The sequence below is a fragment of the Castanea sativa genome, chromosome 4 (genome assembly GCF_040712315.1).
Source record: "Castanea sativa cultivar Marrone di Chiusa Pesio chromosome 4, ASM4071231v1".
Taxonomy (NCBI): domain Eukaryota; kingdom Viridiplantae; phylum Streptophyta; class Magnoliopsida; order Fagales; family Fagaceae; genus Castanea; species Castanea sativa.
Genome location: NC_134016.1, coordinates 51,046,131 through 51,073,652, shown reverse-complemented (window position 1 = coordinate 51,073,652; position 27,522 = coordinate 51,046,131). Strand labels below are relative to the sequence as shown.

Below are 27,522 nucleotides of genomic sequence, written 5' to 3'. Positions count from 1 at the left end.
TCTCAATTACCTTACCAACCAACAATTGAACCCTTACCCCAATACCCAATTAGACTTGTTCTGTAGTGACAATCTCTCCTTTTGATGCACGGCTCCTAGTACGTGACTAACCAATTTGATGTGCGGATCCCAGTACGCGGCTTACTCCTTTGCACGAATCTCAGTACGTGACTAACTCCACAGCAACCATTTGATTGTTGTAGTTGATTTACAGCAGCTTCACATAGAAACACCAATAAGATCTTCAATGTTAGTGCAAGAGACTTTGCTTGGTTACAAAACCCAAAGGCGTACAAGAAACGTAGCAAGAACTCTTTCTTCTGTGGGAGGAGGCTAGGGTTTTGAAAAGAAAATCTTATGAAACTCTTTAGGATTAGGTTTTTCTTTTTCCACCTCCTTTAAATATGAGCTTAATGGGCTCTCCTATTCCAAATAGTTTTACACAAACCTTGGACTTTTCAAGTCCAATAAGAATTATACAAACCCATAAACAAAATAGCCTTTTAGAGTAAAAATGTTGCTGGCTATAATCTGAAACCCGTAAGCTCGATCGATCGAGACATCTGTCTAGTTTTAATGTATCTCGACAGATTGAGCTTCTGTCGAAGAGGTATCAGACCTGCAATTTGCACTTTTTTTGAGCAGTTCTTGAGTAATCTTCATGTCTTCAATTTAACCACTTATAATGATCATCTTGAACCTACTTAGATTTACCCAAAACAAGTAAAATACGTTTTATCAAAAGATATGTCAATTACATAAAAAAAATGTCCCTAATAATGGTATATGTTGCATTACACTAAATTCCATTGAGGTTGGTGTGCCTAAACAAATGTTAAAGAAATAAGAAATGACACGTTATAAAAACCCCTTCGCTGCAGCCAAGGGGCCAAAATTGCAAACATATGCTCTTCCTTCTCTTATCCTTCACAGCTTCTATCTTCTATGAGTTCTATGGCCAGCATGTTCGCCTTTTTCCTATTTCTCTTTTTTCTTTCATACTTATGGATGTCAAGAAGAGTTCAAAAATCTGATAGTAGAAGAAAATTTCCACCTGAAGCTAGCAGTGCATGGCCTTTGATTGGCCACCTCCACCTACTAGGAGGGTCACAACCACCCCATATTACCTTGGGTAACATGGCTGACAAGTATGGACCAATCTTCACTATCTGGTTAGGTGTGCATCGAACTCTAGTAGTAAGCAGTTGGGAGATAGTTAAAGAATGTTTTACCACCAACGACAAAGCCTTTGCCAATCGTCCAAAAGCTCTAGCTCTAGAACTACTGGGCTACAACTATGCCATGTTTGGGTTTAGTCCTTACGGTCCCTATTGGCGCCAAGTGAGAAAGATGGCCGTGCTGGAAGTCCTCTCAAACCACCGGCTTGAGATGCTCAAACACATTAGAGAGGCCGAGGTAAATGATTCTATTAAAGCGATATTTGAGCTATTGGGCAAGAAAAACATGGTGTTTGTGGAAATGGAAAGATGGTTTGGGTACACAACACTAAATATGGTATCTAGGATGGTTGTTGGGAAGAAATTTGGTGGGACTACGACCAAGGATGAGAATGAAGGGAATGATAAATGTCGAAAGGCATTGAGAGATTTTTTCGATTTGACTGGGACATTTATGGTGTCAGATGCACTTCCTTATCTAAAGTGGTTGGACATTGGAGGGTATGAGAAAGCTGTGAAGAAGACAGCCAAAGAATTGGATCAAATGGTTGGAGAATGGCTAGAAGAACATAAGCAGAGAAAATTGTTTGGTGGGATGAAGGAACACCATGATTTTATGGATATTTTGTTATCCACTTTCACTGACGAGGATAAAATTTCCAGTTATGATGCGGATACAATCATCAAAGCTACATGCCTGGTAAGGGTTTCTTTTCTCTCTCTTTTTTTGGCCCCTTTTTTTTCATAACCATATTAATTCCATATAAATTATACACTACTAGAAACCTTGATAAATATTGGATAAAATACTGTTCATGGCACACTCATTAATTAGTGTATATCGTTAAAACGCATATTACGTATTCATATGTTACGTGTCGATGTATATAAAAAAGAGAATACATTCTTGATATCCATAACAGTTCAAAGCCACCGTTTTCATGTTCAAATTAAGTGATACCCAGAACCCATCAAGCCTAGTTACAAATGATGATTTGGCGTGGAGTCTCAATGGTGCAAGAGCATTTTCCAAATCTGTTTGGGTTTTTTTGGTAAATGAAAATGAAGAAGAAGAAGAAGTTGAAGTTGGGTGAGACTATTTGTCTTTAATGGTAGTGAAAGAAGTTGGATTTTTTTTTTTTGGTTTTGTAAAGGAGTTTGTTTGCGGATTTGGTAGATCTGAAGGCAAAATCTAAGCTAATAAACAAAGAGAGCAAATGCCAAAGAGGAGAATAATAGTGGGGGTGGAGCGGTCTTCCTTTTACTTTGGATCGGAGATTAGATTTTTTATTTTTAACACTTTTACTTCTATTTTTGGTTTTGAGCCTGCTGAGCTTTTGGAGTTTTTCACTTGGCAAGACCATCATCTGAATCTGGGCTTGATGGCTTTGGGTTTTGCTGAATTCTATCTAAAGGAGTCAATTTCATACCCAAGGCCGTACCGATTTGACCAATAGAACGATATATTTTAATATCGATCAATACTGATATACCGTTCTAAGGTTACCACTAATTCTATAATAATAATAATAATTATTATTATTATTATAATATTAAAAAGTATACAATATTTTTTAAAAAGTTAATACTATGTAACTGATGTACAGAATATATAGTTTATTATAATATATTATTTTTTGAAAACCAGTTTATTATAATATATATATGCCATCTAGTACAATTTTTTTTTTTGAGTTAAAGACTAGTACTATATCATAGTTAAAGGAAATAAAAAATACACCTTCTATAGCCCACGTGAGTGACATGACTATTTGGATGGGTAAAAAGTGAACTTGAAGACTTGTCTTTTTTTTCAAAAAAAAAAAAAAAAGAAGTCTTTTTTCACTTCCCATCACTGACCACAAGCTTCAAAAATTTGCATTGAGATTCATGGCCGGATAAAACAAAGAAAAAGAAAAAGTGGGGGAGAAGGAACTTGCTAGAAGTGAAAGAAGGAGAAGAAGTTTATGAGGTAGCATCAGAGAAATGAGAAGAAGCAGTAGCTTGATTGATCTACAACGACAAGTGAAATTTTTTTTCAAAGATTCACAAAAGCCTCAACTGCTTCTTCTATTTTTATTCTTCTTCAAAGACCTTCAATTTCTTAGAAATTTACAACAAAACAATGGAGATTTTTATTTCGGCCCCGTATCCATTTACCAGCCAAAATCCGATATTCGTTTAGGTATTGCCGGAATGACTCCGATACAGCGGGTATTTAAACCGGAACGAAATACTAGCATTCCTATACCGGTCAAGGTTCCGGTACGATAAACACCAACCGTAACGGCCGGTACAATACGAAATCGACTCCACTTATTCTACCACAAAAACAATGAATCTAGCGGCTTTTGTACAGTACGTCAATGCTCTGAAAGCTTATCTGATGACTATGTGGGTGGGTTTTAAGAAGTGATTGTGTGTGTTAAGTGTATTTGATTGTTTTGTGAAATGTTGATGTGGCACGATGCTATTAGATGGTGTAAAATGATGGTTTTACACCAGGTCCGGACCAAATTTGCTCTCTATAAAAAAATTGTGGACAATGGGTATATATATATGATTGTGTGAACAATCTCTAACATCAAATATGCATTGACAATCTCAAAAAAAAAAAAAAAAGATACGCATTGATGAATGTAGTTGTTTTTTTTTTTTTTGGCATAGTAGTAGCTAATTTGAATACATATCCAAAAAATCCTATGAGAGGACCAAGAGGTCACTCATATGTGACGTCCCAAGATTTGAAAGAAACAATCAAATATTGGATTTTTCTTCTTTTTTTCTTAGCTATTTGATGAATGATCGACGAGTTCATTCAAAATCTTTGGTCCAAGATCAACATTTCAAATAAATCATTCACCAAAGCGCCCAAGAAGACAAAATTGTCAAGGTTAGGACGACATTTTGGATCCTAAAAAACTAAAGAAAAATGCTAATGGATACTATTAGGCATTGGTTAACAATTCATTTTTTAAAAAAAATTTTATAGGAAAAAAAAAACAATTAATGTTATGACAGTTTTTTTCATTCTCCATAAAAGTAATATCAAAACTTTCCTAAAATTGATTTTTAATCATTGCAGGGCACTCGTTAGCAATGCATGACCCAAAAATAAATCGAACAATTGATTCCCTCTTGTCTTTGTGGATGTGGAGTTAGGATCACGTTTTGAAAATTTTGAATTATTTTTTTTAGTAATTGTTATTACTTTGAAATTCAGTTGAGTTATATTTTATCTTTACAGCATCAACGTAGAAAAATTTGGGTTCTCTCTTTACTTCTATAGGCTATTTATCAATTCCCTACAATCCAATTATATTACTTTTGCAGGGCCTTATCTTAGCGGCCACAGACACCACAACAGTAACATTGATCTGGGCTCTCTCTTTACTTCTCAATAACCGTGAAACTCTAAAGAAAGCTCAACAAGAATTAGATGTCCAAGTTGGTAGAGAAAGGCAAGTGAAGGAATCAGATGTGAAAAATTTGGAGTATCTCCAAGCTATCCTCAAAGAAACAATGCGTTTATACCCTGCTGCACCACTCTTAGTGCCACATGAGTCTTTGGAAGACTGTACTTTGGCTGGCTATAACATCCCATCAGGTACACGACTCCTTGTTAATGTTCCAAAACTCCATCAAGACCCAAGGGTATGGGTGGATCCGACTGAATTTCGACCTGAAAGATTCCTTACAGCTCACAAGGCTGTTGATGTTAAGGGCCAACATTTTGAGTTGATACCGTTTGGCAGCGGTAGAAGAATGTGCCCTGGGATTTCATTTGCTCTACAAGTTACACAACTCACATTAGCTACCTTGTTGCATGCTTTCGAAATTGCAACTCCATCTGATGAACATGTGGACATGACTGAGAAAGGTGGACTTACCAACCTAAAAGCCACCCCATTGGAAGTCAATCTTACTCCTCGTCTTGCGGCTCAAGTATATGCATAATTTGAATGATATTGTATGATAAATAGTATCAATTCATATGTAATATGAAAATAATAAACAAAAAACTTTGACCTTATGAGTTGTACTACAAAGTTGTGTGTTTTCTTCATATAGATCACTATAAATATATTTGTTTTCTTTAGCTAAAACTATTCTGTCAAAGTCTTAAATATTTTTTTCAAGTTAAAACAGATTAGTTAAAATGTTAGTTAAATGATTAAATTTATTATTTCGTAACAATTTTAATTTTAGAGATAATCAATAATTTATTGTGATATTAGAGTAGGTGATTTAGAGTTAGAATCTTATCTCATTTTGGGGAGCATTTGTTTGCTAGCTACAACCTTTTACAGGTTTATATCTTATCATATATATATAAATAATAAAAAAGTTATTTTCATGTCAAAATTTGTTCTCTCTAGACAATGAAGTTGTGAGACGCTATATCAACCTAGATATAATTGATTTATTTTCATGGGTTGACACCAATCATCCAATTCTGCAGGTACAGGTTTGAATTTTTTTTTCTTATTTATTAGCATGTTGGAAATTTATTTGAACATATTTAGAAACTCACTTATAGAAGCTTGAACACTTGTCTGTACACAAACTCATTTATTGTTGACAGAAAGAAAACTCAACTACAACTACAATTCAATCAGTTTTAATATACAAACGAACATTAGAATCTATATAATATCTAAAAATTAAAGCATGTCATTTATTACTGCTACACTCCAATTTTTGAGCTACATCAACATTGTAAGTACTCAAAAATTGATGGCTCAAGCCCACTAAGAACAATGATGCCTTGTCCTTCAAACCAAGCCCAAACAATAGAATTTCTGTAGAGAGTGGGAAAACAATTCAAGTGCTATTCAAAATTAAGCTTAAGTCTATGGCCAAAAAACTCAAAGTAATATAGAGGTGTAATTCAAGTAATTGTTACGAATAGTGCTCTCCTCGGGTTTGTCCGAGGATTGGTTTCTTATACACCAATACTCCAAGTTTTACACAATATATCTCACTATTTCCTTTACTCTTACCCTTCTCGAAAAAATGTTCAACCCCTTACCTGGGAGGTTTCCCTCCCTTATATATCCTTCCTCCTTACATCCTAGCCCTCTATTTGTATACTTCAGGGCTTTTCTCAGGACACTTATCCCATCAAAGTTCTACTGAAGATGGTAAAAATGGCTGCTAGTTGTGAAGTCACTGTTTAAGTGTAATTTCTTCATTAATGTAGTTGATAAGGTTGTTGCAAGGCATTCAATGCAAAGGGGGAAGGTATGCCTTTCTAGGAAGCTTCCTCCCACTGTCTTTGCCCTTCTCATGGCCCTTCCTCTTCTCCACAAGCTCTCATGAAACACTATTTTGTATCCCCTCACATCCTCGGGTCGGTGAAGTTTTCGGGGCGGATACCCTTTTACGGGTGGGATTGTACAAGATGTTTTCGTATTCTAATCCTCTTCGGTCCTCGAACCTCCCACAAACATAGTACTTTGTTCAAGTTTAATCAATTTGTAGATTCCAATTAGCTTAACTGGTAAAGTCTCTGATGGTTGTATAAGAAATCTGAGGTTCAATCCCCTCCTACACCAAAAACTAATTGGTGTGTTGGTCTAATGATAAAAAGAGCTATCATTAAGAGCAGACGCCATAGATTGAAATTCTCTCAAAAATAAAAAAGTTCAATCAATTTGGTTCAGTTTAATAAAATTTGGTCCACTTGGTCTACATGTGTCCAATTGGTCCACTTCAGTCAATTTGGTCCATTTTGGATTAATTGTGACTTATATTGATTATTTTTGTAGGTCGCTTTTCAATTTTAGGCTCAAATTTTTATTTTTATTTTCTTAATTTTTAGCTTAAAAAGTATGAAATTTTATTCTATTTGGGCTAAAATCTTTAGTTTTGGGCTAAAAACTACAACAAAAAAAAAATTATATATATATATGCATTAGAAATAAGAGTTATAAGCCCCTTTTTTTTATAAGAAGAGTTATAAGCCCTAAAAAATAATAAAAGTGATAAATATTGAAAAGATTGCCTTAAAACTCAAGTTTCAATAATATAGACATTATACTTATATTTGAAGAGAGAAAAAAATGCTACATTTCTAAACTAATATAATAATTTAAACTTAATGTAACATATGCATTAACATAGTACAATTTTTATTTATAGGCTAATATTTGAACATTAATTAAAATTAATGGATGTTGATGTGCATCATGTGTGAGTACATTATATGAAAATATTCTGTAAAATGTATGAAAATGCTTATTTAAATTTATCTATTTAACAAATAGGATATAAGCTTCCCAAATTTAGGCTAAATTATTAAATTATGTTTGTTTGTTTAGAGCCTTGTATCTTCAGATTGTTTAACCTAATTAATTAACCAAGTTGTTACTTAAGTCTATTATGCAGATCTAGGTTACACAAATAATCATATCATTAAGTGCGGAAAAGTAAATAAGACAAGCAATATGATGATCTAGGATAACCAATGAAACCGTCCAATTTCAAGGTAAAAAACCTGAGGAGGATTTAACCTAAACAATCCTCAAGGCACAAATTCACTATATAGAATAGAAGTTTTACAATAGATTTTTTCCTAAATCTAATGCTAGTTCTTGTAGTACTTACTCACGTGACCAAACGCAGCCCCGAATCTACGGACTCTTCTATCTAAATTTCTTATGCACAAATACCCCCATTTGTGACTCTGAGAGCTCCACTTAAAGATTTAGATCATCAACACAAACTCTCCAGTTTGTAACTCCAAGACCACCATTGAAGGTTTAAATCTCTAGCACCTTTGATGACTAATGATTGCAACAACTTCTACAACATCGAATCTTAAGTTTCTTCAAGGAATATTGCCGATAAAAGATTTTAGAGAGTTTTGGGTACAGAAACTCTAGATCTACAATAGGAGGCACAAGAGGCACTCTTCTCTATCTCTAAAAAAACCACCTTAAAACGTGCCTTAGGGTTTCATTTAAATAGTAGGAGAATTAAATTTGAAACCCTAATCACTTAATGGGTTAATGGGCTTTAATTAAATTCTGCAGAAATGCATCTCGATTGGTCGAACCACAGTCTCACTTAAACATGGGCTAATGGGCTAATGTTGTTGTGTTCACGGTTTGCTAATCATTCTAAACTTTTAGAATCTAACAAATTAGTCACACTTAAACATGATAATGCCGTGCTTATGAACATACTTATACTTATAAGACCACAAACCTTGTAACTCAATGGTATTGTTTGGTTCTTTACTTACGAACTCAGCTTGAATCACCAAGTTCTTATGAATTCAACTCAGCAACATACTATAACTATCTCAAAAGAGACAAAACAATCAACTTAAATCCCCTACCCCACCCCAAATTGTTGAAAAGGCTTGTGAGTATGAAGCTCTATTTAATTGTTAATTTGTAACCCCCCCCCCCCCCCCTCTTAACCCTCCCCAATGGGGCTTTTCAGAAAACTTCAACAGCTATTTGCCGTTGCCAATAAGGCTTTTGTGATGAACTTTTATGCTTTAGCAATAAAATATGGGCTTTACAAAAAATATATAAAAAAATGCAAAAAAAAAAAAAAAAACCCACCTTGTTTCTTGTAGCGAAAATTAATTTGTAACTATAGTTTAGCTATTGAGTAAATAATAAATAAATTAAGTAACTCAAGAATATCCTTCTAAAAAAAACTCATGAATAAGCTCAACCCTATTTGACTAAAAAAATAAAACCTAAACTTACAATCTAGCTTTCTGATGAAATTAAGTTCGGCTCATTTTTTAATTAAATTCAATGAACCAATCTGTTCATCGTGGTGGATGAAGCATGCTGCCTGCCCTGCGACGTGATACAAAGATGCCTTTTGTTAATGTGGCCCCCTAATTAAGGCTTCTCAATTATTAATTTGTCAATACAAGTATAAAATTTTGGATGGCCATTAATACTAGGTAAAATGCTTTATCTATATTTAATGGGAAAAATGCTCATATATTCCCTAAACTTTCAACTATTGGTTGAGACACCCCTGAACTATTATATTAGCCAATTTACTCCTTAAACAATACATACCTGTCAAATAGAAATTAGATGATTAATAATAGAAAAATACTATGTTTACAACAATTTTATTAAAATTTAAAAGCCACTCAGTAAATAAAATCTTCTCAATAGTAAAAAGTAAAACTCAGTTTATCTTTCTCTTAAAAATTAAATAAAACTCGAAAATAAATACCAAACAGCAGCTCCAACGGCTAGAACCTAATTTAAATAAGCCCTCATCACCTCACCGACCTTCAAATTTCCTATACCTATTCGTATTCCTTGAGGGTGTAGGAAACAACAACTATTGTTGAGTATAAAACAACCTTGAAAGGCAAGGCTGAATTACATGGTGTTGTGTTTCTGTTTGTTTTCTGGTACGTTCTTCAATTTGGAGAACAAGGGTAAGGGTTTAACAGAGACATAATAAGATTACGTCCTGGGGTTCCTAAGACTAAGAGGCTGATATTGAAGTTTATTCTTCTTGATCATCAAGATATATTCTGAATCAAACTTGACAATGACGGCACTGAGCATTGAAAAAGATTTCGGGGTTCCAAAAAGAAAGAGACTGATAATCAAGTCGGGTATTACTGATCCTAAGGCAGAAACAGAAACAGAAACACTCAAGGTAACAGTGAAGAAAAAGATTGATCATCATCATCATCATCATCAAGATTCCAAGGCGATCAAGAACTCTGATTATAGAGAGAGCGTTAGGAAACTGTTGGCAGAAGCCTTTTCCAGAGTATCATCTGAAACTGATGAGAGCATATCATCACCAGCTTTTGACCCAGTTGAAGTCGCTGCTTCAGTAGAGGATCTGCAATGTATGAAAGAATTGGGTGGTCTAATCCAATCAAGAAGGCTAAGTATCAATCCGTCTTGTTCAATCTCAAAGACCCAAAAAACTCAGATTTGAGGCGAAAGGTTGTTCTTGGTGAGATCAATGCACAGACTCTTGTAACCATGAGTGCCGAGGAGATGGCCAGTGAGAAAAGGAAGCGTGAGAATATTCAGATAAAGTTGAAAACGTTGAAGCGATGTGTGCATGATGCTAATGAAGAAGATAAGGCCACCACTGACATGTTTCAGTGCAGCCGGTGCCGCGAGCGCAAGTGCACCTACTACCAGTTGCAGACCCGGAGTGCCGATGAACCCATGACAACTTATGTCACTTGCGTCAAATGCAGCAAACGCTGGAAGGTCTAGTTCTGCAGAATTGATTCTGAGGAACACTAGTACTGTTGAAAAGAATTATTATTAGTCTAGCTAGGAATTAGCTCCATTATTTTTCCACAATATGATTCACGATATACCAACCTTTTTAGTTTTATATATGTTAAGTTTTTCTTTCTAATATGTCAAGTTTTTTTTTTTTTAATCATCCTCTCCTCTGATATGGTGTTCTAATTAAACTGTTTGATTTTTTTTTTTTCCCCGTTTGATTTTTTTTTTCCCTGTTTGATTAGTTTCTCTTCTGCAAATTGGACATCTTAATTAAAGTAATTTTTTTTCCCTTTGAATTTTTACTATTTTTTTTTATGTAAGATAAAATTCTAATCTAAGTGTAATGTGTATAAAATTCCCTTTTAAAAACTTGAACCCTAGTCATTACCCACAAACCATAAGACATATAAATAGAAATTGAACCAAAGCATAAATTGGTATCTAATTATTTAATATAGAACAAAAAAATAAATAAAAACCAAAAGAAGAATTTTGTACCTCTCAAGATCCGCTTGACTTTAAATAAGAATACTTTTTTTAAGCGAGAAGGAGGAGCTAAACTATGCCAAAGAATAATAAAATTTTTTGTTAATTTTTATTTAATTGTCGCCTCAAATTTGCTTTGTTATCAATCACAAGTTTTCCTTTTTCATTACTTTGGTTTAACTTAAATTTGGTTTACTATTTAGTTGTTTTTAGAGGTGAAAATTTGAGTTTCACATAACATTTGGATAGTATTTCAATGAGCTATCCAACTATTTGATTAATTGCCAAAAATATAAACAACAGGTTTTATTGATTGCACAAAAATCATTTAAATGATTTTGTAACCATATTTGAAGATTATAGGCATACCTTTGAATGCATGTAAAAAAAAAATATACACATTTACGCCAGAGAAGGATGGAAACTATGGTTTGGGATTCTTAAAACAAAGTAACCAATTGTTTATAATTGAAATATAAAACGAAAAATCTAAAATTACTAAAAATAAGAATTTCGGAATGTGATTTTTATTAATTTCATTTTAATTATTTCATTTTTTTTTTTGAAAATATTACATTAAATTATTTAATAATATTTATTTATTTATTTAGTAATATTATATATATGCTAATGATATCATTATTTTATTTATTTGGTTTTTAAACCAAATTTTACCACTAAAAATGTGTTTCTCTTATATTTTTTGTGTATGCTATGGTCCACTTTGGTTTTATTTGGTCCATTCTGTCCACTTTGGTCTTATTGGACCATTCGGTCTTATTCAGTTTACTTTGGTCCTATTCGATCCATTTAGTTTACTTTCGTCCTACTCAGTCTATTTTTCTCCGATTCAGTCCAATCAGGTGTATTTTGGTCTTATTTGGTCCCTTTTACTCATATTCGGTCCATTTTATACCCTTCAGTCTTATTCGGTCTTATTCCGTCCACTTTGGTCCAGTTTGGGATAAGTTGTGTTGTGTTGGGAACTTGTGATAGCAAGGAAAAATTCTTCAGCTGTGATAACAGGGAAAAGAAAGAAAAAAAAAGAGGGAAGGAAAAAAAAAAAAAAAAAAAAAAAACAAACAAACAAGCTATAGCCGCGTTTTTAAAACGCGGCTATAGTTTCTAGGTTTTGGTTGGCAAACGTAGCTGAAAGAGGGCCTATAGCCGCGTTTTTTATAAACACAACTATAGTCCGCAGCCTATAACCATGGTTATAAACGCGGCTCAAGCGAAAAACGCGGCTATAGACCCAAAGCCTATAGTCGTGGTTAAAAAACGCGGCTTTAGGTCTGATCTTTAGCCACGGTTATAAAAACGCGGCTACAGACCCGCAGGGCTATTGCTGCACCGCTTAGGCCTAGGTTGTAAACGCGGCTATAGCCTATAGCCGCGTTTTCGAGGTCTATAGCCGCGTTTTTGAAACACGGCTATAGACCCCGTTTTTTGTAACGAGGGTTCTTGCTTCTAATATAGATGTCTAGGTCAAGCTTAGCCTAGATCTTTAAATCGTATATGATTTTTAGGAGAGTAAGTTAACTACATATCCTTTATTGTGAAGAAATTTGTGTTGCATACAAACATGCTTTATCATACCTTAACTTTTAAAAAATGATCTTTGTCATCTTGTTTGTATCATATTGCACCCATGCCTCATATGTATGCTCGTGCTTCCTTGTAACTTGTAAGAGATTTTAGCCTTGAATACTTTGCACGTAGTCTTATTAAATAGAATTACCCACATCACAAGTCTTCTTTAGGAAAAAATTTGATAAAACCTTGTGCACACATCTACTTTGCCTCGGGCACTGTCACAGAGCATGCAAATAAAAACTATACCAAAATGATAACTCATGTCTTTGGTAATAATAAAATGATAGCCCAATGAATGATTATAGAACCATTTGTGGTAGCACCTCATATCTGTTAGTTGAACCTCACCTTCCACTTGAGATCTCTTAAGTGTTTCCAAAAGAAACATCCAAGATTCAAATCCTCTCGCCCCCAACTATCAAATTATCAAAAAATAAAAACTTAAATCATAAACTTTCTATCATGTATATGTCAATCAAATCTTCTATGCATTTCCATTACATTTCGTTGTAGGAAGTAAATTTTGACCTATTTCCATGCATAAATTAATCTTATTTTATCACTTAGCTTTATATGTACCAATGATGTTGTACCTTACGTATTTCAAATAAATTTAATCATTAGCATTAGAAGTTGTAACTATACTAAAGGAAGTGCATTGGCTAACAATCCAATAAACTATATGGTTGTACTACATTTGCAATAAGTCATGATTGAATTTAATTGAAAACTCTAACATGTAAACGCCTAAGAAGTTATACATAATTTTGCACCTAAAAATAAATACTGGCTTCTTTTCTCTCTTGTATCTTTTCCATTCCTCGTCTCTCCCATTTAAACATAAAATAAAAGTGATATAATATTAGGCTCACTAATTAATCATGCAGAGGTAGGGTTGTAAACGAGTTGAGTCAAGTTGGGTATTAAAAGTTCATGATTTGTTATTTTATTTTAATTTCAACACAAACTCATCACTAAGTAAGACTACATATTTAAGTTTAGTTTATTTTCTTACCCAAGAAGGAAGAGTTTGTTCATAAGCTACTTGATTTTTAACTAATTCTTTCCCTATTATATAGTAAACATAATGAATAAATTTTTTTACACATTTATAAATTTATACTAATAATTAATAAAAAAATTACAGTTCAAGCTATATTGTTTGAGTTAATTGGATAGAATGATTTTTTGTATATAAATTTATAAAATTTAGATTCACCACCCTTGCATTGTTAAAAATTATATATAACTTTTATTACAAAATATATATTTTTTTTATTAATAAATTATAAATAATAACTTGATATCTATTGAACTTATTTACAAAATTACATAAACAAATATTAAGTCCATATAAATATATTTTTACACACACAAATCTCAAGTTTATATATGTGAGGGAGCTAAGGACCAAGGAGCCCAATCCGAGGACGAAGGTGTCCAATTCAACAAAGAAAAATATGCAAAAAGGACTGCACACACCCGAGGAAAGCAAAAGGATGACTGGCACCCTATTAAAGCCCAAGGATAAGGGAAAGGACAGCAACAAAAGAAGAAGAGACTTGTGAAAACGGTGGGAGGAAGTTTCTTGAAGAAGACACCTCCCATTAGGGGTGTCCAAACCAACCCGTCGACCGACCCACCCAATCGATCCGATCTGAGAACCGGCCAACCCGAAGCTAGTGATGGGTCGGTGGCGAGTTGCCGACCCCAGAACCCGAGACCGACAAGTTGATTGACGGGTTTGAACATGGAAAGAAAAAAAAAAAAAAAAAAAAGACCCGACCGTATTACCCAGGAAAAAGTCATCGTTTTCCATCGATGGAAGCGTTTCGCGGGTGGTTTTAGTCCGATCAGTCAAGAAATGGCCAGATCGCAGCATATCCAGCTCGATTTTTGGTACAGATCTAGTGGATTTCAGCAGATTTCTGTATAGTTTTGAAATTTTAACCCTGACCGAGGACCAACCAGTCTCCAAGGAGGTCTAACCACCTGAACCAACCCCTTTTACCGATCAGCGGAACCCGGATCGACCCGTGGACAAGCCTACCTCCCACCTTTACATTCAATACTCTGCACCACCTAACCAGCTGCATTAATAAGGAAATGGCCCCTGAACAGCAACATCACAACTAGCAACTTTCTCTACCACCTCCAAAAGGGCCCTAATGGGACAAGTATCCTAAAGAATCATCTAAAACGTACACGTGGAGAACTGGAATGCAAGGGAATGGATTATAAAAGAAAGGGAACACCCTAGAAAAATGGGATGAACAATCTCCAAGAAGAAAGAAACAAGTGTGAAGAACTGAGGATTACCTTGTAAGGAACAACAACTAAACTTATTTATAAAAGAATGATCCTTAAACATGCCCGAGGAGGATATTATCCTCAATTATTGTTCTAAGTGCATGTATTTGTCACTTTGGATTCTACAATCTTCGACTTGGACATACTTTTACATTGCACTTGAGTTTGAGAATCATTCTCTTAAAAATTCTATTCTTTGGGCTTGATTTGAAAAATAAGGTACAACTGTTCTAGATGGACTTTGGCCCTTATTTTCGGAAGCCTTACAATATACATACATACATATATACATACATACATATATATAAGTTGGGTTCAAGTTACACCTGGTGTAACTTTAAGTAATGTTACACCACCCAATAACTTGTTATTGAATTAATATTTTGAAAATCCAACCGATGAATTACATGTTCTATATGTTCTTAACATGCATGCCAATTTTCATATCAATTGGATGCTATTACCATTTAATTCATAATTTCATATTTTATGCATTATTTTAAACTACAAAAATTTGAATTTTAACAATTGATTGATGACGTGAACATTAATTTTTTATCACCTTGAAATTTTGCAAGTATAAAAAACATACAAAGATAATGTACTCTAACGGTGGATTTGTCAATATTCGCATCTAATTAAAATATATTGAGTAGTGTAACATTGTTTAGAGTTACACCAAGTGTGACTTGAACCCTACCCCATATATATATATATATATATATATATATATATAATGAAATTGAGTCTCATATTCATGAACCTGTTAAAAAACCATAATGAATCTAAGCAAAACTCAGTTTATAGTATTTAAAGATTAGGAATTGGGCCATCTCCTTCTTATGAGTTTGGGTCTGTAGTATTTATAGATTTGGAATTGGGCCCATCTCCTTCTTACTGTAGTGGCGGCCCTCAATCAAAACTCAGCTCCCATCCCCTTCTTTCTTCTTCTTCTTACGGTAGTCTGATTTGGGGTTTAACATACCAGTGAAAAGCAATAAATCATCAGCAAAAACAAGGTTAGAACCTTCTTGTAACTCATTTCCAAACCCTTCTTTTGATAGGTTCTGTTGGTGATAATTTGTTTTGCAACTCACCAGTAAATTGCAACTCACCAGAATTTGGGTTGGTTGGAAAAATTTTCTGATTATGAATTAAATTGTACTTTATAATTTGTAAAATCATATGTTAATGTCTAAGCCTAAGATGCTATGATCCTTAGAAAGAATTGTTAAAACTAGGAAATATGTTATTATGCTATAAGTTGATATGTTTAACTCATAAGTGGTTGTTAAGTTTTGTTTTTTCAATGTCATGCCAGTGCTGTGGAGCCTCTTGATAGTTCAGTTACAGTTTTTAATTTTTGTTTTTGGACTGTTAGTTTAGTGCTATTTGTTATTGGACTGCAATGGAGAGTAAGGTTCCAACTGATCTGAGTATTGCAATTTACAAAGTTTGGGATTATTGGTGTATGTGTCTCAAAGTTTGATCTTTTCGTTGTATTGGGTCTATCCGTTTGATTTTCAAATGGTCTTTTTTGTTTGTGTTCTTGACTAATCTGACATCGGAGACTTCTAATTTGAACTACCACATTCTTCAATTTGAATAGTTTTCTTGGAACATGTTGTGTCAATTCTGTGATTTTATCCAGGTAGGCACTCTTTTTCTCTATGAATTTCTCTCTTTATATTCTTTTGTGTAGTTTTTGCGGTGAATTTTCTTATTAGCTATGATAATATTTAATATTCCAAAATTTTGACCAAAACCAATTTAGACCACAATACCCAAACTGTATTTTTAGCTGGCACTTCTTCATTCATTTGAACCTTTATTTTGAACGGAATTATTTATTTTACCTTCATTTTCAATGCACAGGTTAGCGACTAGTTTCATAGGAATAGCAGATTACTGTTGTTGGAACTTTTGTAGCTCACAACAGAGGAGGAACTCATTCAACACAATACAAGCTTTTCAGTTGCAAACACAGTTGAACTTGAAGCAAAAAAAAACCATGTACATAGGGGTTAGCCGAAGGCTATGTCAGATCCAAAGACAGTTACAGTTACATACAATGTCGTCCCATGAGGGTCCAAGTGAGACCTTGAAGAGAAAGATTGCTGGGTTACAGAAGATGAGGAAAAGCAAGAAGAACCTTAAGATAAAGAAGGACCAGTTCATTGTCGAAGTTCCCGAGTCCAAATCCTTCCTCGACACCGCTACTTTGCCTATGATTCTCACTGTTGTTGGCGTTGGCCTCTTCACTAAGCTCCTCATGATGGTACTCTCCCTTCTCTTCTCTTCTATTCTTCCTTTCATTTCATTTTCCACAACACTTATTTCTCATTTCCCTTTTTTTCTTTCTTTCTTTCTTTATCAAGCTAATTAAAGATTGCTTCTTGTTGATATTCATATTAATTTTGATGATGGGCATCTTTGTTGTCTTAGAAAAAAGTAATTTTTTGAATGTGGGTACTAATTTTTTTTGTATGTAAGAAAGGTGCATTGCCTTGATTAGAAAAATTGGAATTTTGCTGTGAAATATTTTTTTTCCAGGACACCCCTTTGTCATTTTTTTTCTTCTTCTTTCTATATGGACTAACTGAAGCTTGCTTCTTATTGATTTTCAAATTAATTTTGATGGGCATTGTTTTTTTTCTTATAAAAAAGTCATTTTTGAATTTTTTTTTTTTTTTTTTTTTTTGTACATAAGAAGGGTGCATCAAATTTTTTTTTTTTTTATAAATGGAACTTTGTTGTGAAGGTTTCGTTTTTTTTTTTTTTTTTATGAATTAGAGAATTGATATATATTTTTTTTTTTTTGAAATATATATTTTTTTTAAATGAAACACAGTAATTTTACAAACACGCTGAGGTAAGCTGCATACGCAGAAACAGACACACTCAACTAATCATGATTTAGCCTAAACCTTACAAAGATAAAAGCTAAAACTCCAGAACATGACAGAACAGATAAGGGGATACCCCATGAAAAATTTCTTCCTTAGTTCTGATGTCTTCCATCCTGATATTCCTATTCTTCCAAATCTTTATATTATACAAGGCAACCTCAGATGTAAGATTGCACAACACTTCTATGAAGCTGTAAAGTGCTGCCTTTAAGGTTTTGAACACCCCATTCAACTACATGATTTATTTCCAAATTCTGTTAGTAAATGCACACTCAAAGAATAAATGGCTTCTGCTCTCCCCTTATAGTCCCACTAAAGAATAAATCTCTAGTTGTCAACCTGTTTCTAAACACAAGCCAACTGATTAGAACATGCTTTGGTATGGCTAATTTGAATCATACTAGCTTTCACCAGTTAATCTCTGGATGCTTGGACTTGATTGTACCTGATTTAGAAATACTCCAAACAGCTTGATCTTTATCCCCAAACTTCACAAGACATAGCTTACTCTAGATGGACATGAGCATCTGATCAAGCAGGTTTCTAGTACCAATCCTGCCTATCAGCATAGTAGAAACTTTAGCATCCATAGTACTGCTTGCCACCAGACATGTCAACCTCATATAAGTCTACCATCTCCTTTTACAATTTTCAGATAAGGTCTAGCAAGGTTTCATAATTTTAATAATTTTCTCCAACCCCAAGTGCTTTCCTGAGGAATCTTAACAATCTAGAAACTCTTCCCTTTCAGGATATTAGTATGCACCCATGCCACCCACAAGGAACCTGCTTTTACAAACAGATTTCAAATATGTTTTATAACATTTGCCTTATTCCACTCAAGCCTTTTCAGACCCAAGCCACGTTCCCATTTTGGAACACACAAAATCCCAATAAATGTTAACACCCTATAGCACCATAATCTTGGCCCTTCCACAGAAACTTATTAAATTTCTGCTTTATAATCTTAATGACTCCTAAGAAATTTAAAAACACTAGCCTAGAAAAATGGGATACTATAGATTACTAATCGCAGCAGTTGTAGTCTACCTGCAAATGGGTGCTTTTTACATTTCCAAGCATTTATCTTGGCAATGATTTTCTCGTTTAATGGCTTACAATCCTGAACCGGAGAACTCAACTTGCCTGATATCAAAGAAGCACCCAAATACCTCACTTGTAACTTACCCTCTTCGAAAATTTAACCATCAAAATCTGTTTTCTGGTAAAGGGAGAAGTGCCTGAGCCAAAAACTTCACTTCTCCTCACTTATCCTGAAAAATAAAAATAAAAAAACCCTTCCACTTTTTGCATTCAAACCAGACATACTTTGAATTCCTCCAACACTCCTTTTATTACTTGAATAGATGGAAGATCAGTAAAATCACCAAATCATCTGTAAAACAAAGGTGGGTCAACTGTAAACGTGTTGGCATCTATGTTTGATAAAATAGCAAATGCTTTGTTTTTGGTTTGATGCTTCCGTCGTAGTTTTTTATAGCCAATTTTAGTCTAAGGAGTGGTTAGTGTGACCTTTTTTTTCATGAAATGGTGCACCAATTGAAAGGTTGGATTTTTGTTGTGGAGGCTTCATGTTGGCATCTTATGTTTGATAAGATACAAAATGTTGCCGTAGGTTTGCATAGGCAATTTTAGTCTATAGACTGGTTAACATGATTTGAATCTTATGTGGTGTGGTGGCAGCACGATGATTCAAGGTCGCAGGAACTGATAGAGCAAAAAATAAAGAATGCTCCTGCTGGGCAAGGCACGGTTAGAATGCTGAGTTGTGAGGAGTGGGAAGAAATTCGAGAAGTGAGGCCTAGAACTCCCTTTGAATCCAAGCTTGCTCGTCCTAATGCGCAAATTAGAACTGGTGAACGACTACGCAAGGTCAGGCTCTTCATCATTTTATATCTACTCTACTCTTCTTTCTTGCTTGGTTATTTTGTGGAGAAAATTGCTATGGACATAGGCTATGACTCTAGTGTGCTTTGCTGTTCAATGTTATGCTTTATGAGGTCCTTTAATCCTCTAATCTATACAGGCTAATACTGCTCACACTAAGTTATAACTAATAACTAATGCTATATGTTTATCTTCTTATGCATTTGGGTTTTTTTTTCCTTCTCTGTGGAACTAATAGAATGTGAGAGTTTCATATATGCTTTTATATTCATTTGTTTAAGACACTCATTACTGTTCCTTTGATAAAATTTCAATACCTTTTCTGGGGGGAGGGAGGAGGGCTGAAAGACCAAATATGTTCATTCATCCTGTTTTGCTGAATTTGAATTATTTCTTTGCTATTGAGTGCATGCTTATGTGATGTTGATCTTCAATGTTAATGTTTTCTTTAAAATTTGGATTGCAATGGTTATATATAAACAACAATGTATTTTCAATTTCATGTTTATACAGTCCATATTGGTCATTAAGCAGCTTGAGGGATGAAGAAATTGGTTTGATAATTTTAATCTCTGGGTTATTTTAAAGAATTGGGGATGTTTTAAATGATCATCAAAATGTTCTTCTTTTATTATTATCTCATTCATTTTCTTGGATGTGCTACATATACCTGGTTTTTCACTCCAATCCTTTAAAAGCCGTAGCTTAACCTTTCAGAATGCTCTATAGTCATCATTTTCAATTTTATCATCGTTATTACATGACTGCCAAATTGTTTTAATATCCATATTGCAATGTTGTTATATTGCTTTGGAGTATTGATTGGAAAATTTGTTTAAGACACTCATTACTGTTCCTTTGATAAAATTTAAATACCTTTTTTGGGGGAAGGGAGGAGGGCTGAAAGACCAAATATGTTCATTCATCCTGTTTTGCTGAATTTGAATTATTTCTTTGCTATTGAGTGCATGCTTACGTGATGTTGATCTTCAATGTTAATGTTTTCTTTAAAATTTGGATTGCAATGGTTATATGTAAACAACAATGTATTTTCAATTTCATGTTTATACAGTCCATATTGGTCATTAAGCAGTTTGAGGGATGAAGAAATTGGTTTGATAATTTTAATCTCTGGTTTATTTTAAAGAATTGGGAATGTTTTAAATGATCATCAAAATGTTCTTCTTTTATTTTTATCTCGTTCATATTCTTGGATGTGCTACATATACCTGGTTTTTCACTCCAATCCTTCAAAAGCCGTAGCTTAACCATTCAGAATGCTCTATAGTCATCATTTTGAATTTTATCATCGTTATTACATGACTGCCAAATTGTTTTAATATCCATATTGCAATGTTGTTATATTGCTTTGGAGTATTGATTGGAAAATTTTGTAGTTCATGGTAGACATTGCAAATGACCCAGTAATGTGTTTGGATGAGGTTTTTTTTTTTTTTGCGATAATCAAGTAAAATTTTCTTAACAACAATCTGGGAAAACCAGCAACATCATCCAACAGGGGCCTCAAATACAACACACTCAGGTCAAAAGACCAGCAACCAGAATTACAAAAGTTAAACCCCTCACCCTCACCAAGGTTAGCTACAAATCCATAATTTCAAACACTCAGGAAAAGCACAACTATAAACACCCTGAGCACAACACTCAGGATAAGCACTTAACACAGCCTTTATCTGTAATTTCCCCATATTTAACAAATCTCTCAATTTGTTCTGGAGTCAGCATGTCTTATCATCCTCAATTTGAGCTTTAACCTGTTTCCTGATTAGTTTCCCAATCTGTTCCCCAACTTTAACCATTCCCTGACATATGATAGCATTCCTGAGGGCTCAAATGAGCTTATTTTGATTGGCTTCTTTTGTTTAAAAAATAAGCTGTGTAAAAATATAGTTTTGAGGCCTTATAAAGCTCCCCCCACCCCAAACAAAACAAAACAAAACAAAAAAACCCCTTAGCCAAACACATTTTAATGCATAGTTGCTGAATGTTCTAACCTTGAATATGCATCTCTTAAATTTTAATCCAACATAAGACCTTTTTTTTATAGGTAAAAATGATTTAAGTAGACCTACAATGATAAGTTACAGTGTTGACTGCATAATGTTTATTCACTTGGGAGCTTCTAGTTTCATCAGAGTCAACGCCATACAAGGAAGCCTTTAACATCAAGCAAGAAAAGATTATGTCAGTTCATGAAGCTTATCTACTTTTATAAAAAAAATGAAGCTTTATCTGCACACTGTTTGTGGGTCTCATGGCACACGGACTGTTAAGGTCTGGTTTCCCTGTGAGAGATTTTTTATTGAAGGATTCTGCATGATCAAACAACTTTAGACCATTTCATTTGAGGGTGTTTTTTTTTTCTTCTTGAAATGATACATAAAAAAATGATTCTTCATTGGCTTGAATAAAGTTTCAATGTGCTGATGCATGTCACTAGGGTCATCTCATTTGTTTACTTCTCATGAAGAAAAGATATGCTTTCCCCTTACGATGGTGACACAAACATGATAATGCCCATGAGTGATGTCATTTACTTGTTTTGTGCAGGAGGATTTGAAGGATTGGACCATTGATGTGCTCACGGATGCACTCACCCGAGTTGAAGAAACTGCTAGACAGAGCTCCAAGTGACTCAAGACTTTGATGCCTGGTGTACATAATGATACATACTGTTGGAGAGTATAACACTGGAAATGTGCTGCCATTGCATCAAATTAGTTAGCCCTATACAAAAGGCATCCGGAACTAGTTCTATAAAAGTTTCAATCTATAAGGCTTTTTCTTTTGTTTCCCCATGATAAACCACATTTTTTAGTTGATTGGGTTGAGAAAAGAAGGATTATTGAATCGCTGTAACATCTTCAAACTTTGTATGTTCACATATACTTGGGCTTCTTCGGTTATCAAGTTTACTTTTAAAGCTGATATGAATCATAGTTGCATAAAAATTACTTAATGAGCGGATGATAGTTATGTGGCTGGCAGGCATTTCATGTTATGGTTGATAAGATGAGTGGTGGAAGCAGATTGATTATGCACAATGTTGTTTGATAAATGGGTTTTATTAGGATTGGAATTTCAAATGCAAACTATGACTCCTTTATGTGAAGAAAAACCGGGTAAGGATCCTTTGCCGAAGTCAAATGGCAGAGAAGTACAATCTTAAAAATGTATAACGTCCAAATGTTAGAAAAGCTGATGCCGTTATGAGTTATGACCCCATCAACTCAATTGCGTTATTGTGGCCTATGATGTTGGCTACTACAAAGCTTTGGCATTGGAATTGGCAATGCTAGTTAAAAAAAACATGGATTGTCTATCTGCTTTCTCCTTATTTACCTCGATCTGATTTTGATACCATTAGCGCTAAAAGTGTAGCTAGTTATGTTACATCTCCAGTGTGTCCTGAGTCTCCTGACTTATACTACCTTCTATTTAAGCATTAGTATGCATAGGATAATGTCAATTTGAGGAATATATTTAGATAGAACACTGCTTCAGTGATCTTCCAATCTTCATCCATGGACTAATAACATCAGCTAGCCCATGTAGAATCTCGATGAACACCCACTAAACAGTTAATAGGCAATGAGCTAGAAGGCAGAGCTCATATACTAGCAATTCCCACAACTATAATTAAACCAATTTTCAACAAATAAGCAAGTAATTTTTCTGCAAAAATTCCATCCAAACGCTTTGCATTTGGATTAAGCTTTATAAATAGGTTAAGCTTGTGTCCAGTACATCAGTGTATCAGACACGTTAAGATGTAGACATGTCCTATAAAAATTGAGGAGGTGTTTGGTATACCCACTCAAACACACAATTTCAATTTCAAACAACACTAGACGTATTTTTATACATTTTTTTACTCACGTATTTTCACACATATTTTCAAACAACAAAACAAATGTTTTCAAATACATATACCAAACACCTCTTGGAGTCTTTTAAAAGTTATACATGAGCAAATAAGCTAAATAAACATCCGAGAAAACGATAAATGTAGAACGGTTACCCCACAATATAGCTCCCCCCCACCTATGAAATAATGTGATACAACATAATCCTAATTCACACCTACCATTCTCTAAACTTCCTAGGAACACTTCTGTCAGTTCTGTGAATTTCTGGTATCTACCATGACAAGTTCATTGGCCCACCTAGACATGTTTAAAATCTTGGAAGTAGTAGTCAAGTAGATACTATTGTTTTGATGTCACAAACCAAACCATTGATAGGTGCAGAAGGACTCGTCAATATATTGCCATTATGAGAGAGGGGGTCGAGCCGGCACCTACCTAAATTTTTAAATTTGTAACATAACACAAGGCGGTGGAAATATATTTTTTGTTTTCTCATGGAAGAAACGTTTGTGTTAAAGTGTAACATGTTATCAATCTTGCTGACAAAACTAAGTTTATGAAAATTCATGTGCTTCCCTCATTACATGGATTATTTAATACAACTTCTTCTTCTTTCTCTTTGCATACCATTATCACAACCAGTTGTAATTTTCAATTACAAAAATTAAATCTTTGACACAAATTCCATAAGCCAATTTTGTAAAGGGTTAGGGGTGTCTGAAACGCAGAATTAATCACAGAATTGGAGACACATGGACCTATTATTGGGTTTAAAAAGACAGGATGACATATGCATTTGTATTTCAATGCATTTGAGCCTATCTTCTTGAAAAAAATAATGACGGTCTTTGAACCATAATTCCATGCATTATTGAGAGTTGTGATCCTCTTTGTTGAGTACAAGAAAGCATTACCATTTTCTTTCATCTGTTTTTTCAAACATAATCCTTATTCTTTTCAATTTAATTTAAAGCTAGTTTTCTAGTATGAATGGATAGAGATCACCATTTTTAATATTTTTGTTTTTTTTTTAATTTGTTTTGTTTTGGATGAGCCGCTAATCAAGTCATAAACATAGAAAGCTAAAGCTCATGAAAAATGTGACACGTATTGTTTGTACAAAATAGCGTGTGGCCCTTTGAGTTTGATGTGAAATGGGCTAAAACCACTAACTATTGACCAGTTTTCCTGATTAGGACTGTGCTCGTGTCATTACACGTGAGGTATTTTTATATGTCACTCTGAAATTTGACCAATTCTTGTTTGTAAATGTTGAGAAAAATGGATAGGAAACATAAACCAGGGAAACAATACCACCTTATTAAACATACCCTTTGGCCATTGGTGTCTTAAGTCGGCTTGACTTTAGGCTTTGATTAAAGATGTGAAATTTGAATTAGGTCCTCTTCAATCAGGCCCCAGCAGTAATCCCCTTTATTATAGAAAGATCAGAAATTTAGAATTCCTTTGTATAGTAAGGCATCAATCCTCATCTGGTAAATCAAACACTGCATGAAACAATTACAAAATTATTTTCTTTGAATTTACAAAATCAAGTGCAACTGCATATATAGTTAAAAATCAATCAAGTATTGCTGGGCATATAATGGATGTATGTATTTGAAGATGAGAAGTACTTCAAATTTTCATGAATGTACCAAATTTTTTCTGTTGATTAAATTCATGGATGGATTTTAAGGTTCATTAATATATGTATTTGAAACTTTTTTTTTAGGTGTGAAATATTGTTTTAAATTCATAATATTAGTGATTTTGTTGAAGTAAAATACTCAAATCTTCAATCAATCATGAATATATTCCTTCACTGTAATCTTTTATTTTCTTAAGGTTAAAAGGACAAAGCATTCATAAATATTTATACTCCTCAACTTTGGTGGGTTTTACTTGTTTTGTTCTTTTTCTTTTTGCCCTTTGTTTTTTTACACAAGAAGTTTAGTTGAGCAGAATTAGTTTAGATTAGAATCCTATTTAATTGACCTAGTGCAGAAGTAAAGCATGCCCCATTGTTTGGAATTACATTGCTTTAATCTAAGTTAGGACTAAACTAATAAGGAGCGTGGAATGAAATAGTAAAAGTACCCCAGACAAGATTAAATTATTCTACTAAATAAAACACTTTATTTTTTATTTATGATTTTAGTACAGATTAAGCATCAATATATTCAATTTGTGTGTTACAAGCCTCAATATCTAATTCTTGAAGTCTTTTTTCGGTTTGGATTGCATATTGGGACTATTAATAGCACAATTAATATGTTAAACATGTTTAACATTTTGTTTTTCTAAGAATTATTACCTAACAACTCTGACTGACTCTTAAACGTCCAAGTTCATGTTATTCTTTAGTACATTTCATAAATAATTAATTCCTGCATGTTAAAGAAACCAACGCATAAACAAAACCCTGCAGCTTAAATATTACGATAAAAAAAAAAAAAAGGATATGGATGCCATATTCTCACCATTCTTTATCACTAGCTTTGTTTCAATCTTTTATCGAAGAGAGTCAAAAACTAAAATAGTTAAATAGGATGACTTTTATAGAGAAGAACATTATCTACATCAATTGTCACCTTTTTTTTTTTATCTCAATCTTTCTTTTTCTTTTTTAAATCAAATAATAAGTTGTAATTTTTTTGGGTGTAAAATGCAATTAAAAAAATAGTCTGACCAGTGACCATGCAAATATGCATGTAGTAAAATGTACAATGATGCTTTTTTTTTTTTTTTTTTTTTTGAGAATCCGATGAGGGTGATATTTTATACGTATAATCACCAGAAGTTTTTTTTTTTTTTTTTTTTTTTTTGAGGAACATAATCACCAGAAGTCTAATACAAAGAGTATCACATATCATGTGCATAATTATGAGGTTCGTAAAGTCATATTTTAAGACTAAAATAAGAAAAAGTAATATATGCTTAAGACTTTGATCTGTCTACTATTTCCCCTCATCTGGGGTTAGAACTAAAGAATTTAGAAATGATTCCCACAAGCATGGTCGGCTGGAGATATTATATTCTATATTTCTATCAATCAAAAGCTTTTGTATTTTATTGAAGTCTGTGTTTTAACATGATGTTGATGTGATAGGTTAAATAGGTAACATCTTGTACTGACATGAATTTTGTCTTTCAATCAACAGAGAGAATCAGAATAATAACAAGATTAAGGTTTTAGATACATAATCGCATCGTATAATGCATATTACTGTGTAAGTCTGTAACCATCAAAATTATTGACTACATTGAAGCTGTGTTTAGATACCACTTATTTATTTAAAATTTATTATTGAAAACATTATAATAAAATAATTTTTAAACGTGTAAATAGTGCTGTAAAACCCAAAGTGAGAGAAAAAATTATGTTTTACTGACTTTTGTGAGTCCGTAAACAGTACCAATAGACCTAAAAAAAATATAAACACACGAATTTACTGAAAAACGCCAATTCAAAAGCATATTAAAGATGGCAGCTTTATCTTTTTTTTCATTGTTGGTTCAGGCCTGCTTTTGAAGATACCCTTTTGGTTATGCGGTTATGGCCTGAAAATCAAAACAAAAACAAAAAACAATTAAAGTTGTGAATTCTAATCCCACCATATATTTCCTTAGATAACACTTATATTTCCTTAAATACTTAGTGGAAGACAGGTTGTGAATTCTAATCCCACCACATACCACTTGAATTACGAAGAAAGACAAAAAATAAAAAATTGAGAAAAAACATTGCAGAGTTAATGAAGTTTTTTTTTTTTTTTTTTTTGGTAAAAGGGAAATTGCATTAACGAAAACTAAGGGGGAAAGGGAGGTTCAGTGATAGTCCTATTATAATACATTCCAGCTTTGTCCAGCTTAATAGCTCCAATAGATCCACATACGGATCATAATACAAAATAAAAGTCCTATCTTGAGAAGTCCCTGTCCTAGCCAAAAGATCGGCACAAGAGTTGGCTTCATGAAAACAATGGTGCCT

The 27,522-nt window shown here is 33.6% G+C and overlaps 3 protein-coding genes across 3 annotated transcripts; all 3 read left to right on the top strand.

The window, feature by feature from the left end:
- Positions 1-909: 909 nt before the first annotated feature.
- LOC142631054 (cytochrome P450 CYP82D47-like) lies at positions 910-5,232 on the top strand. Its single transcript, XM_075805130.1, has 2 exons — positions 910-1,878; positions 4,512-5,232. Exons 1-2 carry the CDS (start codon positions 946-948, stop codon positions 5,133-5,135), a joined length of 1,557 nt encoding a protein of 518 aa, XP_075661245.1. The 5' UTR covers positions 910-945; the 3' UTR covers positions 5,136-5,232.
- A 4,490-nt stretch (positions 5,233-9,722) lies between these two features.
- On the top strand, positions 9,723-10,414 carry LOC142633083 (transcription elongation factor TFIIS-like). Its single transcript, XM_075807356.1, has 2 exons — positions 9,723-10,032; positions 10,119-10,414. Exons 1-2 carry the CDS (start codon positions 9,723-9,725, stop codon positions 10,412-10,414), a joined length of 606 nt encoding a protein of 201 aa, XP_075663471.1.
- Positions 10,415-15,731: 5,317 nt separating this feature from the next.
- On the top strand, positions 15,732-22,621 carry LOC142630518 (uncharacterized). The gene is made up of 4 exons (XM_075804510.1): positions 15,732-15,840; positions 16,697-17,099; positions 19,435-19,623; positions 22,210-22,621. Exons 2-4 carry the CDS (start codon positions 16,833-16,835, stop codon positions 22,291-22,293), a joined length of 540 nt encoding a protein of 179 aa, XP_075660625.1. The 5' UTR covers positions 15,732-15,840; positions 16,697-16,832; the 3' UTR covers positions 22,294-22,621.
- Positions 22,622-27,522: the final 4,901 nt, after the last annotated feature.